At 35.3% G+C, this 18,474-nt stretch overlaps 1 protein-coding gene across 3 annotated transcripts in view; it reads left to right on the forward strand.

The window, feature by feature from the left end:
• LOC132945448 (serine-rich adhesin for platelets-like) overlaps positions 1-18,474 on the forward strand; it is a 265,662-nt gene that overhangs the window by 103,098 nt on the left and 144,090 nt on the right. For all 3 annotated transcript variants that reach the window (XM_061015194.1, XM_061015196.1, XM_061015195.1), the window contains exon 3: positions 2,820-3,102. In XM_061015194.1, coding sequence (XP_060871177.1) covers positions 2,820-3,102 — 283 coding nt within the window. The remainder of the gene's footprint in view (positions 1-2,819; positions 3,103-18,474) is intronic.

The following is an 18,474-nucleotide window of genomic DNA, read 5'->3' on the forward strand; positions in this document are numbered from 1 at the left end:
GCAGACGAATATTATTGATATATAATATATTATTAATAGAATATAAGACGTATTCTTGCGATCACTGCCACGTGTTTTACTGTAAACTGTGCCGAGTGCAAATTATTACAGAAACCACCGTGAACACTATCATGACAAACTGTGCGGAGTTGCGACATTCCGACGACAGCAATTAGGCATTACACGTCTCAGTCGATATCAAAAACGGACGAAACGCGTTTAACGGCTCGCGAGGTTTTGAACGCGCGCGTATCGATTGAACTAACACGACCGCGACGCCGCCGCCACCGCCATTATTACAGTCACCTTTGCACCGTCACTTCGCGTATACTTTCAAGCCGGCCGTGGTATAATACAATAATGCTATATAATAATAATAATAATATCATATGTCACGTGGACACTTGTAGGAGGACTCATGAAATGCATTATGAGTATATTACCCAGGTATCCCCAATATTACACGAGTGCCAGCTGTATGGATCTACGCCGAGGCGGCTGCGCGACCACGGACGATGCAACTGCAGCATTGCAATATTATACCATGATGGGTACGTGTGACGTCGAAATCCGCTATTGCGTCAAAGTGCCGTCTTAATACAAAGTTTTAAAGTTTCAAAGTGCCGTGCATAAATCGTGTGATAAAAATAATGATTTTCGACCGGTACGGAACGTAACCGAAACGTTTGCACGTCCGTCGTGACCTTCGTGATCGCGCGCTTCGAGGTGTCGGACCAAAGAGTGGGTCAACAACGCGTGCACAATGACGGGGCGGCGACGGGGAAAAATCACGACTTTATCATTATAGTATTGTTATTAATACTTTTTACTTCTTAAGTTCTTTCGTAGAACGGTCCCGGTAAAAAAAACGCATCACCGGAATCCTGCGTTGGCCGTCAAAAACACCGGTTTCCGCGAAAGCTTTTTATTTATTAAACGGTACCTACAACCCTATGGCTTATACAAGGGTATTGTGGCGGGACTGACACAGTGGCGAGAGCGAAGTGGTGGCCGCGACCTATGTGTATTTCACTAAAACGCATCGCGTGCCCTGACACTGATTCATGCAAAGTTGGATCACGGTCGTGTACGATCGCGGTGGAGATGGTAGTGATGTGTGCATGTGCGTGCGTGTGCGTGCGTGGGTGCGTGCGTATGTGTGTGTGTGTATGAGTGTATGTTGCGGTGGGAGACGGTCCGACCGTTGTGTGGTTACCATGGTTACGGTATAAATCATCGTTCACCTGCGTCCGTTCCCTCGGCTGGCATTAAATCCTTGTAATTTCCGAGAGAAAACTTCGCCGGGGGAAACTATTAAGTTTCCAAACCCAAATTAAGCACGTAACCGTTGAGCTTCTTATCTACCACCGTGGTGGTGGTGGTGGTGGCGGCGGCGGCGGCGTGCATGGAGTTGGCACGCCGAATTCGATTATCCGGGAGCGGGCGCCGATGACGAGCGTAGTGAACGCCGCCGCCGCCGCCGCCCCCGCCCCCGTTGAAGGGGAACCGATTGTTTCGGCTTTAATTCACCGATCGAGTAGGTCTCGAAGGCAAAACGAAAACCTACCCACATAGCATGCAACCCGCGCACAACATAATCAGATAAACTCCAATTATGTGCACGCGACACTTCTAATAATTATTATTATCACTATACCACAAGTTCATAATAGTTTTAACAGTAACGAAAATAATAACAATAGCCCTGCCCCTATATTATTAGCATTTGGTACTCGAATACGCTCTACAATAATATACCGACATGTTATAACTGCGTTCTGAGACAATATTATAATTATCTCTCTCTATATTGGAATAATGTCATACAAACTATCTATAGATTCGTGTCACAAAATAAACACAATTTGTGTTTTGTGTCATGACTATAGTATTATATACGTTAGAGATAAATATAATATTATAATCTCCGGTGTACATATTTGATTTGTTTACAATGACAAATTAATATAATTTTTTAAAAATATGTGTATAAAATGTTTTTCTTCGATAAGCATTTTGTACGGGCCGTATAGTGTTCTACCCATTTTTTTGGGAACGGATGATACTATTACGTTTGACATTCCTAATCTAGAGGGACTGGCCTCAATTTATCCCGTATAAGGTCATATTATAATAATATATATTGTACTCGTGTGTATAATAATAATAATAATATACGTAGATTGAAGGTGTGTTGTTATGAATTTTCAATCTGGTCCAGTGTCTTGCTATCAATATGGAACAGTTTCGAAAAAATATTTGACCGTCTCGGTGACAGGTGTGTGACGTTTAGACGAATTACAATTTGTAGTGTTTCGACACACAATTTTATTTTAGAAAATCTCGACCGGGTCAATGTATTTTTTCGGTAAAATCATTACGACCCTTAATCATTTTTTCGATGAAACCGAACGAAAGGTATACTGCAAGTTCTGTTATTTTAGCGGGCACAAAATACGCGTCAGAATCTCAAACGACACGCCAACGTTGCAATAAATTCACCATGTTCGGACCCCTCTACGCCATTCCCAAAGAGAGTCCTGGTATTGGATGCCATCATATTACCACTGTCGTCGATTAATTATCATTATAATATTAGACTAGTTGATCTCAGTCCGTGGTTTGTGTCGTAATATCAAATAGTAAATACTTATTGGCAATATCTTGCGCCCCCGTATTATTGCGATCGTCCGCTGTAAAGCGGTGACCCCCCCCTCCCCCCAAGCAATCGAAATATTAAACGGAATCGCGCGACCCCCGGAACACGTCCGTTGTCGGCCGTCAAAAACACCGTCTCACCGACGTCTTTTCATTTCCAGGGGTTGCCTGGGATCCGGGTGCCGTTGAAGAGCAGCTATGCGTCGGCCATGCCCCAGCAGACGGCCGTGTTCATGTACAGCACCGCGGGTCCGGACGGGCAGACAGTCACGCTGCAGCTCCGCGAGACGGACGAGACCATCGAGCTGCCCGCGTCCATGCTGTCGAAGATGTCCCGGCAAACGGACACGGCCACGCTGTCCATCAGCTACCAAGACTCGGCGGAGGTGCTCACCGACGGCACAATCGACCTGCTTCTGGCCACCACGCCACTCCACTCTTCCGGTAAGTCTCAGTTGTTTGGACGCGACAAATTATCATTTGTTCAGTTTTTTTTTTTTTTAACTCTATATATCTATTAGTACATTCCAATCACAGGTATTATATTATGTGTGTGATAATATTATGATATATTATACATCATATCTGTGAATCCAATGTCGTATGGTATAAAAATATTGAAACCAAGTACCTGTAAACTGTAGGTGTATGTATTGTAATTGCATTCGTGTTGTAATGTCAGGCCTCCCTTCCACGTCCCTTTGATCTGGATCCGTGATGATTTAATATCGCATTCAGCTGGTATTATAATATGTAGGCATGCTTTCCATCAATAATTGTATTATGGATAAAACGACACGCCATAAAATATCATCTCAATCCATATATGCTGCATGAGTTTTCCGAGTACGCTTTTCATAAGCTTTGGCCGATTTCTTTGGCTTTATTTATACAAGTCAATATTAGAGACTTATAAATCCGTACACTTCAAGGCCATAATACTGCAGTTTTTAATTTTTTTTCTCGGTCAACCTCCGTGCTTAACTATTGGGTTGTGGCAAATATTGGACCGCAATCGCCCCCTCCCCCCCCCCCCCAATAGTGTTTTATATGATTTATTTCAAAAGTGCCTACCTACGGTGTGGTTAGCGTTTTATGATATTTCGGCTATATTTTTCCAAACTTTGGCTTGTCGCGGTCGTCGGGTCCGTTCGTGTAAAAAGCGTTTGGCACCGTCTCCGAGTTTTGCGCGTTGGGTACGCGTCGTTAATCGATCTGTATGTGCGTCTCTGTATGTGTGTGTGCGTGTGTGTGGTTAAAAAACATTTTGTCCTCTGGCACGGATGGAATCCGTCGGTTTACCCCACACCAATACACTCGGCGGGTGAAATATAAATATATATACAACACATTCGCGGTTTTGGCAACGGTAAAATTCCTCTAACCACCCCCCCACCCCCTTCGCGGCAACAACCCTTCCACCACCTCGACAGCACCGCCAAACAGTTGGGCCACCACCACCGCCGCCTTATGTTATCACGGGGAGGTACGTTTTGTATATATTTTTTTCGTCTCGCTTACACTCCCCGCACAAAGGTCTCTTTTCCATCCTGGTATTTTTTTTTTTTTTTTTTTACTTTTATGACGTGCAATACCCATAAAATGACAAATAAGAGGCCCTTAACAATGACGGGGAGAACGCCTTTTGTTTATGGACGCCTGTAATTTATTTTATCGCCGACACCCTCCCATCGCCATACCCTTCCTTCCCGCACTTCACCACACGCATGGCATCCGAAAAGTTGTACTCGCTAAAGTGGCCCTGTGCGCGATTCTTTACTTGCCACCGCTCACAAAGGTTTACGTGCACCACCAACGTACGACCCTGCTGCTCCTCCTACGCCAACGTCCAACACTCGCCGTAACACACACACACACACACACACACACACGTCATATAAACACATTTCTCACCGAAAAATGTCGTTCTGACGTCACACCTATGACTTACGGTACAAATGAATTCTGAGTCGAGACCTTATTCCACACGGCGCAGCATCCACCGCTGAAGTCCTAACGAAAAAAAGTAATTCGTTGCCACGTTATATACATCGTTATTCATTACCTACAATATATTATTAATAAAGTTTTCTATATTATTAATAATAAGTACACATCAACAAGGTTTTATTGACCAAAAGTTGAACGTAAAAACTTTCTGTGCGTATGTTATGTATTTATGATATTACAATTCGTAAGACCTAATATTAATTACATTCTGTTTGTTTTTGAATAACTAAAGGGTTTAAAATATTTCCTACAAAAATGCATTAAAACCAGCTTGTTTATCTAAATTATGGATTATAATATTTTTATTTAACAATTTGTATTAATATTTTTTCGTGGACAAAAAAGCTTTTAAATTCATTTTTTACAAATATTAAAAATGATTAAACATTTTTAGTAAAATAAACAGAAATAAAATATTTTTAAAAAAAATTACAAGGTAAAGCTTGATAAATAAACAATGTATGAATATAATATGTTTGCTCGTATGCAAATTATATTTATTTAATTTAAATTTCTGGAGTTGGTTTTTAAACAAACCAATAACTATTTTTTTTTAGTTTCTAATTTTGTTACACAGGTCATTTAATAAAGTTGTGTTATTTTTCCTTTAAGATTAACATTAAAATTGTTGTACACATATTAATCTTCTTATAATTTTTGTTCAAAAAGAAGAACTTTAACAATGTTTAATTTTAGTTTAAAAATGCGTGAAAAGCCAGACAATAATTAATGTCACTATATAGTGAACTCTGAGGAGTTATATTTTTAAATCTAAAATTACATTGAAGTTCGTCATGCCATGTTTTGTGAGTAGTGACAACTTTTATTATTCTAAAAAAATAATTATAATAACCATGCTAAATAATGATAATAATAATGGTAATAATAAAATTTGTCTTTGTACATTGTCCACGTCTAACTTTTATCTTTGAGTATAATTTGTCAAATTGTTTTAAATCCAAAACCTTGAAAATCCGTTTATCATTATTTCAGGGGACAGACTAAGATGACAAAAAAGTAATTTAAAATGATTTTTTTTCTTTTCATCGCTGTTTTGCATTTTAATTATTATTTAAATCAAATATATTAGAATAATAATTCCTTTTTCTCGCCCAAACAATCAAATTTTCAAGTTAGTAAGTCTCTTTGTTTTGTTTTTGATACTTTTTTGACACTTAATTTTCGTGGGTTGATTCATTTTACCGTCAATACAAATATCATCATAATATTATTTAATTAGAAAAAACACCTATAACTGCCAATAAGTATTTTTTTATTTTTTTCAATTGTTCTTATTATTTTACCATACATCTTCGGGGAATGCAAGTTGATCCTGGGACAGTTGTTTTTACATATTTATCTACGTATCCCTAGAGACAATGATCTTTTTTTTGTTGGGGTTGGAGGCGGTTCGGGAAGGAAATGGAAAAGAAATGTTTGGCTCACCTCACGTGCTCGGCAAGATGCAAATTCTCGCTCCCTGCCCCGTTAATCAAATAAAAAAAGAAAAATGAAAGAAAAAAAAGATGAAAAAGAGGACGCGACTAAAATTGTTTAGAGGTATATATGCGCGTGGTGTACACATGAAATCGAGTTAATTTTTAGGGAGTCCTCTGCAGGTTTCTTGGCGAACAACCAAGTGATACAAAGTCTGTTCAGTGGATGTGATCCAAATTCAAGAGTACCTACACAATATTATAATATTTTGTTTTCATATGTCTTATTTTCCCCTTTACGAGTGTTAAGCTAATTTCCAACTGATTATAAATCATACTGTTTACCTGTATCAGGGAAATAAGTCACAACAAACATATGTTTCTAATTGCTCTGTTCACGGGATTAGCGAAACAAAAACAAAATATCTATCGCTATAAGCGTAAGAGTATATACCTAATAACTTAATATTTCAATTCATTATTCATCTGTTAAAAATACTATTTTACGTTTTATTGTATTGCTATTAAATAATATAATATGTATAATTAAAATCAGTCGATACTCTGATCTTGATGCTAAAATAGTATTCCGAATTATTATTACTAAAATTATTAAACTAAATCATAAGTAATTACTTTTGGTTCTGCTATTTGTCATTCGAGTTGCTTTGATGTTAAAAACCGTCATAAAAAATTACGGACGCCAAAGAGATAAAAATTCCCATTAGGAGTACTTGACCTTTTCAAAACACTATGCCCTATGAAGTTTTCATACACTCTGGTAGTAATTCATTAGAGCGCAAAGGCCACGGGGAGGTCCATCTGTATCCAAAAAGACATTTCGGTCAAAATGTCAAGTTCCCCGCTGGTGGCCAACAAATGGGTTACATATTCGACCGTCAACCCCCATTGTGGCGTTTGGAAAATCGTATTTTTTCAGGGAAATTGCTTAAAAAAAATAAAAATAAAAACAATGATCGAAATTTTTTTGATTATTGCAGAAAATTAAATTTTTTGTTTTAATTTTGAAAGGTATCAGAAGTTTCGGTGTTCATTTCAACATTTTAACGTATATTTTATGGGCACTTTTCAATCAGAATACAATACATAATTGTCTGCACCTATAATAGTGGTATATACTATTTTTTCCGCCACCCATTTGTAGTTTAGATAAATCGCCCGTCACCAAAATATACCGTACGGTTCATTTTGAATGAGGTTAATTAGTAAGAGTGTGGTGACCGAAACGGTTATGAATGTAATTTTACGGACAGAAGAAAATTCTACGCATCTCATCGGAACCCTTTTGCACATTATGTGCACGTTAATACGTGTGCATCATAATAGGTCGGTACTTTGAACAAGGTTGACCGCCAAGACGAAATACTTGCAAGTCGACTGTTTACTCGGTTAACCTGCAGGGTAATATTAAACGGCAAACTTATTTCGGGTGAAACTTGCAGCGATATAGCTCCCGGTGGTAGTTGATGAAAAGTTATACTAATAAATGCTTAGAGTGTACGCCAACAATGTTATTCAACTATTGGTTATACACGAACATCAACGATGTATTATAATATAATATGTATATATATATATACATATAGATGACTACACTTGCAAACTTTGTGGCGATAACGAAAGATTATAATAATAATAGTAATGATATAAAATATACAGACACACAATATACGTTATTATACACACATAATATTTATGTATCAATTTATATGTTATAATGATTCTACGTCGTTATCAGTCCTGTAAGAGATACTTCTTAAAATCATCCAAAAACATAGATATTACTTTAAAAAGTGTTCAGAATACGCATTTGAATACTCTGTGAAAAACGTGTTCGAGTACAAAATAATAATTTAAAAGTGTAAATATTATTATAGATACTTAGGTGTCCGCAGTATAGGTGGCTAGGTACTTTCAAATACTTTTAACATCCTCATAAAATATTATTTTAACCTTATAAATCAACTGAACCTATATTTTCATGTATTTCCTTAATTTTTTTAAGCATTAATTTACACCGTATTATGTTTGGCGGAACTTTAAAATACTCAACTGTTTGATGATGGATTTAAATTTTCGGCTGAGTATAATAATTCACAGTAAAAAATATATTATGTATAATATATTATTATATTGCCCGCGGGTCTTGTTTTTATTTAACGCCGTGGTAAAAATTTAAACTGAAAATAATTAAACTTAAGTGAATAAGTATTTGAAAATCAGTATTATTAAATACAGTCACTTCGAGAAAGTGTTTAAAATTTTAAAACACTTTCTATTTGAGTACCTTAAAAGTACCTATTTGAATAATAATTTTACTCGAGTACCTAACTTTACAAGACTGATCGTTATTAGTATATTTTTTTTCATCGAAAAAAAATCAAGTCGTACCGGCTGTTTAATAAAAAATACGCGACCCCCGTTAAACGATAGTAATATGATTATGTCGCAATGTCATACCGTTATTGTAATAGCAAATTATCCAAACGATTACACTGATGTGTCGGCAATTATATAGACGGTTACGATATTATAGACTGCTTATGCACGGTCGACTATACAAAGCCCAATGTTAATTATTGCATCATGTAATATTGTAATGCGTATAATATTATTGTGACGGTTTATCTGAAGGATTTGCCGTCGTAGCATTGTGCGATCATTGTTCATAGTATATATTATAATATCGTCTCGGCGGGGCCAACGCATTCACATAATAATAATATTATTGCGCTTCGAGAAAAACCGCTTGCAGGAAAATTCGATCGCGAATCATTTCGGTTCGTGATCTCTTGTCGTCGTCATCGGCAACGCGCGGCGATCGGGCCGTGTTATCACACGTAACGCAGCCGAATACATTATTATTATTCACCGATGCGAACCGTTCCGTTTCGCATTAGAGCTCCGCGGTCCGTTAGTGCGTGCGTGCGCTTTCTGTTACTCTCTGTGGCGGCGGTGGTCCACGTCACCGCGTCACGCAGCCGCCGCCACAGCCACGTGGTACATTATATCATTTTCCGTACGCAATATAATAATAATAATAATTATTATTATTATATTATCATAACGACTGTACAATGAACAACGAGCGAGTGAGCAGCAGCAGCAGCAGCAGCAGCGGTAGTGTTGCATTACGAATCCCACCGAGAAAACCGCCCTTGCCGCCGGGCACAGAGTAATTTCCCCGCGAGACCGCCGGATGGTTATATACTACACACGCACACACACACACACTCACACTCACACACACACACACACACACACACACACACACACTCACACACACGCTTGTAGTTTACCCGAGTTTCATCCCTAATCCGCCGGATCGTGACTTCCGACCGTCACGCGACCGGCGAAAAACCTGCGCTAGTATGCGCGACGGCCTGTGCCGTGTGGGGCGGTGGCGTATATCCTACCGCGGGGCGGAAAGGGGTGGCAGGCTCTGCTGCTGCGGACTTTTGCACGCGCGCGTTAATCATAATATACCATTTGCGTTTGAGCTTTTACACGTCATGCATTATAATACGTATTCATAGCGGTGGTGGTTGTGCGTGTAATAATAATAATAATTATTATATAATAATGTATTACGGGCTGCAGATGCGAGCGAAACGCGCGACATGTCGCGTGGAAGTCCGACGACCGTCATGGCGCGGCCGCAGTGGCGTGAACTCGCGTGGCCCCGGGTGGTCGTATTATATTATAATAGTAGGTACATTATGGTGGTTCAGCCACACAATAATAATAATAATAATAATAATATAGCGTCCCGCACTCTCGGAAAAGTATGATAACGCATATTAATCAAATACGCCCCCGCGCACACGGCCTGATATTAAAAAACTGCCGAATCGACCGACTCGCCGAGCCCTTTTTTGTTTTCGATAGGTACGCAAAACTACAACTGTCGATGCGACGTCATCGGAGGGCAGTTTCTCCTATCGCAACGGAAATATCGAAACCGGCAAATGCGCTCGACTCAATTTTTATCATTTCACACCGGGCATATCCGACTCTAGGCGACCAACCGGGCCAAATATTATTATATTAAATAGTTCACTACGTGGACTGCGCTGCATAAAAATTTAACGAAAAAAACATTTTACACAAGTTTTTTATTTTAATCATTAATTACAATGCTATACAATAGATAAGATATTTGTTAAATTACAGTGTATCATGAGATAAGACGGAAAAATAACATAATTTACACCTCTCACTAACATATCATAGACGGTGCTCGAAGTGGAGGTTACGCGGTATCCCTCCACTTATCTTGAGCCATTTCGACCTCTGCACATAGACGTGACATGAAAGGAAAATTGTATCATTATTTCTGATTATTTTTTTCAACAGTTAATAATTTTCCAATGTATCGCTATCCGACGGCATATTCATTCACGGTTGACGACGCTTTCGTCAGGCGCGTTCTGCGTGGTCGGTGAACGAAATAAAACTAAAGAAAACCGCAATGCAATGATATACGCACGGCGGTATACCAAATAAAACACTAACCTTTAGGTCACCGGACCAGCACCATCGCTAGATCAGAGCGGTGGAAAACTCATGACAACAATTTATTATATCGAATTTCGAATCGTTTTGAAATCACTCGTGCGACATTATTGCATAGGTACCTATGATATTAAAATGCCGACGAATTACATAAACGTACCCAAAATTATATTTTCAAACATCATCGTGTGCAGATTCATTTATTAATTTATTAATTTATTATAATGAGACGCGTCATAATAATAGATATGGATGAATTTCACTATCTGGAGCTATACAGCTCGTGAAATGAGTGATTTCACTATGTAGATGCGACATAATATAGATACATACCAATATAATACAATTTATAGATACATTATTTTGCTTAGGTACCTACTATTAATCGTTTGCATATGAATATTATATTTTACAGGTTTATAAGATTGTACCTGTTTAGTTTTTTACTACCGAATTATTTTCTGTGGAAAACCTATATACAACAACAATATCATGTGTGTGATAATAATATTATACTGCCTACGGACTACGTAAATTACACACAATATATTATAATATTATCAATCGTCGTGTGCAGACGCATTTGTTTATAATGAGACACATTATAGTGTAATATATAACGTAGGTACATAAATAAATTATTTTACTTACGATTGATCGTTTAGATATTATGAATATCATATTATAACGATTTATTATAACGGAGCTTGTATTTAATATTTAATATCAAATTATTTTTATTCGTTGAACGGTACGTTTGAACAGTACCAACGTCAATATAAATATTGTTTTTAATCCATGTATTTACGTCATTAACGCAACATCGGATTTCGTTTCAATAAACATTAACTTTCCAACTTTTCTTCGATACTGATATACATACACTCCATTAGTTATTCAAACAAAAAAGTTAATTGGTAAAGTTTTTTTTTAATGCCTTTTTTTCGTCTCGTAAGTTCTAGTTTCACAATATTTATTTATTACACGTTATTTTCAGCTAGTATACGCGTACACATAAAATATTTTATAATAAACCTAGTAAAGAAAAAACAAATCTTTCTTCTGTAAGGAATATAGTTTACTCAACTACAAAGACTTCAGAGAAATAATTTTGTTTCAGTCATTAACCAATGGTTTAAAAAAAGATGTTTGAGAGTTTTTAAAATGTTTTTTTTTTAATAATCATTATTATTAAAGTTTATAATTAACAAGACGTCACTTTTTAGTTTAAAAAACGGAAGTATTTTTTTTTTTGTACAACACAAGGTACATTGTATTATTATACAGCCGAACGGGTTTTTCTAGTATTTTATAATTTTCATTTAATATAATACAAAAGTTTAATTCAATATTTACTTTACAATATTAAACTGATTAAATCATATTAATTTAATTAAATAACAATTTCAAACTTTCCCATGAGTTTTTTTTATTAACTTTTAACATATTAAATGCGATTTGCACACAAGTTACGTATAATTATAAAAAAAAATGTGCACACAACATTGTCAGATAACGTCGACGTCATTTTTTTCAGCAGTAGGTAATATAAATAACGTAATATAAACGGTATATAACATTATTGTTATTGTGGGACTAGGGTTGGCTTAGCTGTCTAAAAATAACATTCGTTACGTCTGTATTAAGCCACACGAACCTTAACAACCAATCTGGATGATTCACCTTAAAAAAAAATCATTTTTTTTCATAATAATTTCACTCCACTTAGGTTCGTTAGTTCGGCGAATTTAATATTTGTCACATAATATCATATTAATATATGATTAAAATTAAACTGGTGACTCTTACAGTTTTACTCCGTGTTATATACATTTACGATTTTTTTATACTTGAAGAGCTTACCACGCGTTGCACGTTTAAAATAATCAATTGTTTATTTTTCCCTCAAAGCCTAAAATAAATAATATACAATAATATGATGTATGCAACATTTGTAGCCAAAGAACTTCCATCTACGGCAAGGAGCCTACTGCCTAGTAGTTCTTTGGATATTACAATATCAATTGGAGATTTTGTTAATATTTAACTATCCAAGCGTTTATAATGTCATACACTATATACTTATTCGTACTTAGTCGTTTCTCATAGTTGAACCGGCGCTATGGCCGTTTCTACGAATATCATCGGTTAAAAATCGTCGAGAACTGAGGATACTTTTCCACTACCTACTTACAAAAAAGTGTCGATTATATTTTTAGACTACCGCCTTGGCAGTATGACGATGATAATAATACCTAATATGCAGAGTATTCAGTTCTCAGTATTTTTCACGGAACAAATAATATCACGTGATGTATAAAAATAATATTAACATATGTATATTATATTATGTAGAACGGAAACAAATATCGTCTTGATTTATAAACGTTACTTCGTTCGGGATCGGTCATCGCATCGGTTGTTATAATATTATTATCATTATTACCCTCGCTGTATATCGTCCACGTGGCCATGCTAATAGTTCTTTGGACACATAAATTGGCGTTTTTGTCACTGTTCCATTATTCAAAGGATCAAACTACCCACTAGGCGTTTTTCATAATTTAATGATTTTTTGAAAAAAGCGACAAGCCACACCAGTTTTTACGAACACCCTTGGATAATAATACTCTAGAATTGACGATATTATTTACTTTTCCACTATACTATTACGTGTCGTGTATATATTTACAGACGACCACCGCGGTAGTAGTACAATGATAATAATATGCAAAGTATTATATTGTCGATATTTTTCACGGAACAAACAATAATATTATGCAATGTGTAAAAATGTTATGTATACCTATAATAATATTATAATATGTTGTGTAGAACGGAAACGAAAATCGTCTTGATTTATAAACGTATGTGTTACTTCGTTCGGGATCGGTTATCGCATCGGTTGTTATAATAATAATATTATTATTACCCTCGCTGTAAATCGTCTACGGCCACTCGCCTAGACTCGTAAAAGTCGACGCGGCGCCTTTAATTCGTCGAGCCGTTCTTCTGCTGCGCTATAATAAACTCGACGCGTTTTCCCGAAAACATTTTTCATTTACTATCTCGCTCGCCGTTGTAAACAATTTTTGAGCGCGCCACCCCCTCCCCCGTCACCGCAAGAACACTGTATATGTATATGTATACGCTATCTCACCGCACGCCCACCCTCCTCACATTACATACTCACCCAGTTTATAGACAAAAATGATCCGAACTTCCCCCCCTCGTCCATTACGGTGCGGACGGTATCGTGATGCGATTTAAGTTTTCCAAAGTTATTGCTCATCGTCGAAATTCATTTCTTAACTCTTGTTCGTAAAAAAACACAATACAGTAAAAATAAAAAAACCGATGCAATTTGCGCTTTTGAAAGTATTGGCGGTGGTATTTCGATACACATTATTGCCACAAACAATATAATATATATATTTCCAGCGAACGTGTGCAAATAGTGTGTATATGTGTGTATATATGTGTATATGTGTGTATGTGTGTGTATATGTGTGTATATGTGAGTATATGTGTGTATATGTGAGTATTTTCATTTTCTCTCTGTATGTATACGTCTGTGCCTGTCTTTCTTTCAACCATCTGAACCGTGTAATTTCGGATCCCGTCATTCGGGGTTCTGACATTTTTTCCACCCTCTGCAGTGACTCGCGATTGACAACAAAGAAACACCATGTGAAGTTTTTGAAACACGAGCCAATCAGAGTGCGCGCACGGCGGGTGAAATGACAAAAGAAGAAAAAGAGTCTAATGAATTCTCTGAACAAATACAATATAGCAGGTTATAGGTAGTACCTACGTAGTATGGTTGGTACATAAAGATAAATCGGGATAAGGGAAAAGCTTAAAACGATCTTTACAACCGTTTATCTCGAGTTATAATTGCTCCTAAATCCTAAAACCGACTTTATGGAATTGCATTTTCCCTGTAATTTGTCCCGTGCTGATATCGGTTTATGAGAGTATTTTGCTTGGATTGCTACCAACAAGTTGTTTTGTCGGGTATAATATTCTGAAGAAACACCGACATTTCTTATATTATTATGTAGGTGCCTTCTCGTTTCAAGCAAACCATAAATAGAAATATGAAAGAGTCAAACCGCGTCGTTCGTTTTTAATATGAAATATTTAAGTGTTTTCGAGATTACAAGAGTGGTTTTCATTTTTATAAAACAAATTATACGTCTTGACAATTTTCAAGAACGTCTGTCAGCCTAGTAAAATTGAAAAGTTTTACTTGACATATATATGTATCAAAACATATTACTTGTGTTCTGTATTTTATTATTATTATTATTAAGTAGATATTCGGAGAAAATGAATAAATTATATGGTATAATAGTGAAATGTATTTTACTTGTGTGCACTATAATGTAACATTATATATTATTTTAAAGTTAAAATACAAAAGTAAATTTATAGAAGCAATCATAATAACTATGAATATACAAAATATATAAATAAATATTTATTTAGAAATTTGATATTTCTTTTATATATTATTATAGTAGAATTTTAATATAAACATTAATATTATTTTAAACAGTTTAAATTAAATTTGTGTTTATTGACGAGCGTGATAAAATATTAAGGATGGCCGTAACTTTAAGCATAGAACTTATAAATATTTATTAAATTGTGTGAAACTGTATAATTTTTTATTTTCTTATTGAGCTTTTATAGTATGGCATATAGTAATTATATTGAAATGAATTCAGTGGTTTCCGAGCGTGATTGTCAAAAATTTGACAATTTATTAAAACTATTCCGAAAGTTTTCTTTAAAAAAAATAAACTTCTGGATGGTAAGTGTCTGATTAAGGCTGTCGGGACTGACAGGAATCGTTCCCAAAATGAAAAAAAAAAAAATGGAAATTCTAAAACTTTAAGAATCGCGTCGAATTCAGAAGTTGTGTTCGTTTTTTTAATCAGACTAACCTTAAAAATACCTTGACAGCTTTGGCGTGATATGTGTATGTGTGTGTGTGTGTATTACAGTTAAGTATAGTTTATTGCCTGTGGGCATGTCTTATGCTATTTTTTGAATCTTTTTTTTTCATTTTGGAGACATTATGCATACCTAATGATCCTGAATCATATTCCGTATATATTATTATATCATAATTAGCTTACGATATTATATGTACAATATATAGCTAGCCGGCAGGTATAGTTTATACGTCTTGTGCACACATAAATTCGATAAATTAAAATATTTGTTATAAATAATCATTGGCGTATACTGTTATATTATTGATACAGTGTGGTGTTGTGCAGTGGTTATTTGTGGGTACTTATATATTCCGGTACCTCATATTTTATGTGATGGACATATTTTTGCAAAAATCATACATCCGAACGTAATCATAAAATATGTTCTGAATTTTGACGTGTTTTAAATTTGATATAATATTCGCATATATTATATTATAGGTTTAGAAAATCCAAGGAGATCCTATTGGTAAAATAATATAGTCTCACAACACGTGTAAATTAAAAATTATATGTATTTTTGTTAATGTTGTGTATAGTATATAGTTTTGTACGACTCTTGTTTAATATTATTATAATATACCTAGTCAAATTCTTATATTATTATGTATTGCCATTTTAGTTTCAAGTGTTAATTATCAGGGTTTGTGCTGCTGATACAATTTTAGCCCCCCCCTCCCATCTGAAAAATATTCCTTGTTGCACCTATGTATTATGACTTACCTAATACCTAATTATACTAGATCTTAGGTTTCTAAAATCCAAGGTGACCCTCAATAAAATAATATAACCGCACGCAACACGTGTAGGTACATTAAAAATTGTATATGACGTATGGATTATTTTTAATTGTGTGTTATAGTAGCTTTATAATACGATTCATGTTTAATATTATAATAATATATATATAGTCAAATTCATAGGCATATAATATTACCCATCACCCAATACCCATAGATAGTTTAACTATATACCTACATTATACTAGATCTGCTTTGATCAGTGTTGTCGTATTATATTATTATTCTGTGGTCAACAACTATGCAGTAAACTGGATAGTGTGTGTTAATTCGGAGGTAGTCGTAAAATAAAAGGTCCCCGACAAAACGGACATTTCATCTTTAGTTAACGGTACATGATGCTTATTATATTACCCAATATAATATTATTATACTTTGATAAAGTATAGCACCGATCGAGATATAGTTTGCACATGGATTACTTTTTCATGTTGATCGATTATGTATAGTAGAATAATTTGGCGTTTGTTTTGTATATCTGCACTTAAACACTGCAGCGCTACGATATTATTTTATAACAATCGCAGATTAGCTATTACTCAAATATTATGAATAAAATAAAAAATTTAAAAAAATGATGATGTATTAAAAAATAATGAATTTCCAGTATACAAATTGCATTAAGTCCTATCCGATTGCAATTTTTTTAATGATTTTTTCTACTGGTCCAATCGCGCTTTGACTACTTACAGCTACGAGTACGAGTGCCATATAGAGCAATGCTATTATTATAATCTGAACGTCCGCGAATCAAATTTTTTTACAACCGTGATACTAATATAAAAAAATATGTCGTTTTGACCCATATTATATATTATGTACGTTCAAACCTTTAAGTTTCTAGTTTTCGATACTATTTATTCTTATATATATACTTCGTATTTATCAACGACATTTTTACTCTTCCACCCGTGTGAGTTTTGAATTGACTTAATGTATAATGACCAACTAAAAGTCACATCAGCTAAAGTCGATTAAAACATTCTTAAATTTTATTTAGCACACAATAATGTACCGAAAATCCAAACAAAATTGTAACAACGGTAAAATATATATGTATTTTTACTACGGTAGTAGTTCTATATGCCAGTATAATACAATAATGAAAGTACACGTGTCATACATAACTATAATATATTGCACTATTGTTGGCGACATTTGAGCATGAAAAATAAACGCAGCTATTTATAATAATATTATATTATATAGTATAACCTACTAAAATAAAAATATAATGGTATTTTTTTAATAGTTTTTATCGTCATAGTCGTATATGCGAAGAATAGAGAACGAATTAAAAAATACATGAATGCATAAAAATTGCATAAATAGAAATACAAAATCAAGTCGGGAGCAGAAAAAAAATAAACGTTTAAAAATTTATCAGAGTATAAAAACCAAAAAAAGAAAAAGAAAAAAAGAACGGTCAAAACTCTGCGAAATTTCACTGGTTTATCGAAATTAACATTTAAAACGAAAAGTAGACCACAGTCTGTAAACATCTGCTGCGCACCCGCGAAAACCGCCAGCCACGCGGACTCCATACGCGCGCGCTCGGCCCGAAAAAAACCGCATTAATATTGCAACGTGGTGTTTTTATTCATTTTTTTTTTTTTCGATTTTGTTTTTCCTCGCGAGTTAACTCCCCGGGACGGTCGTCGGCTGTGGTGGTGGTTATCCTTCAGAGGCAATCTCGTCATAATAATAATAATAATAATAATAATAATAATAATAATAACATGATCTCACTGGAACGGGGTCGGCGCGCGCGCGTTGCTCGGAATAATTGAAGCACGTACGATATTCGCGGGACCGCATCGCTCTGAACAATAATAATAATAATAATAAATAATAATAGTAATAATAATGTACAACGTTTGTAGTACGAAGCAAAATGCAAAGACAGGTCGTCACCCCATTGGGCCCCCGCCACCGCGGTAATCTCGTCGAACGGCCGCCCAACCGCCCAACCGGTTGTGACCATAGAGTAATATATTTTATTACCCACTCGGGTCTATTATCCCATAC

This window comes from Metopolophium dirhodum, chromosome 5, assembly GCF_019925205.1.
Source record: "Metopolophium dirhodum isolate CAU chromosome 5, ASM1992520v1, whole genome shotgun sequence".
Classification (NCBI taxonomy): Eukaryota; Metazoa; Arthropoda; class Insecta; order Hemiptera; family Aphididae; genus Metopolophium; species Metopolophium dirhodum.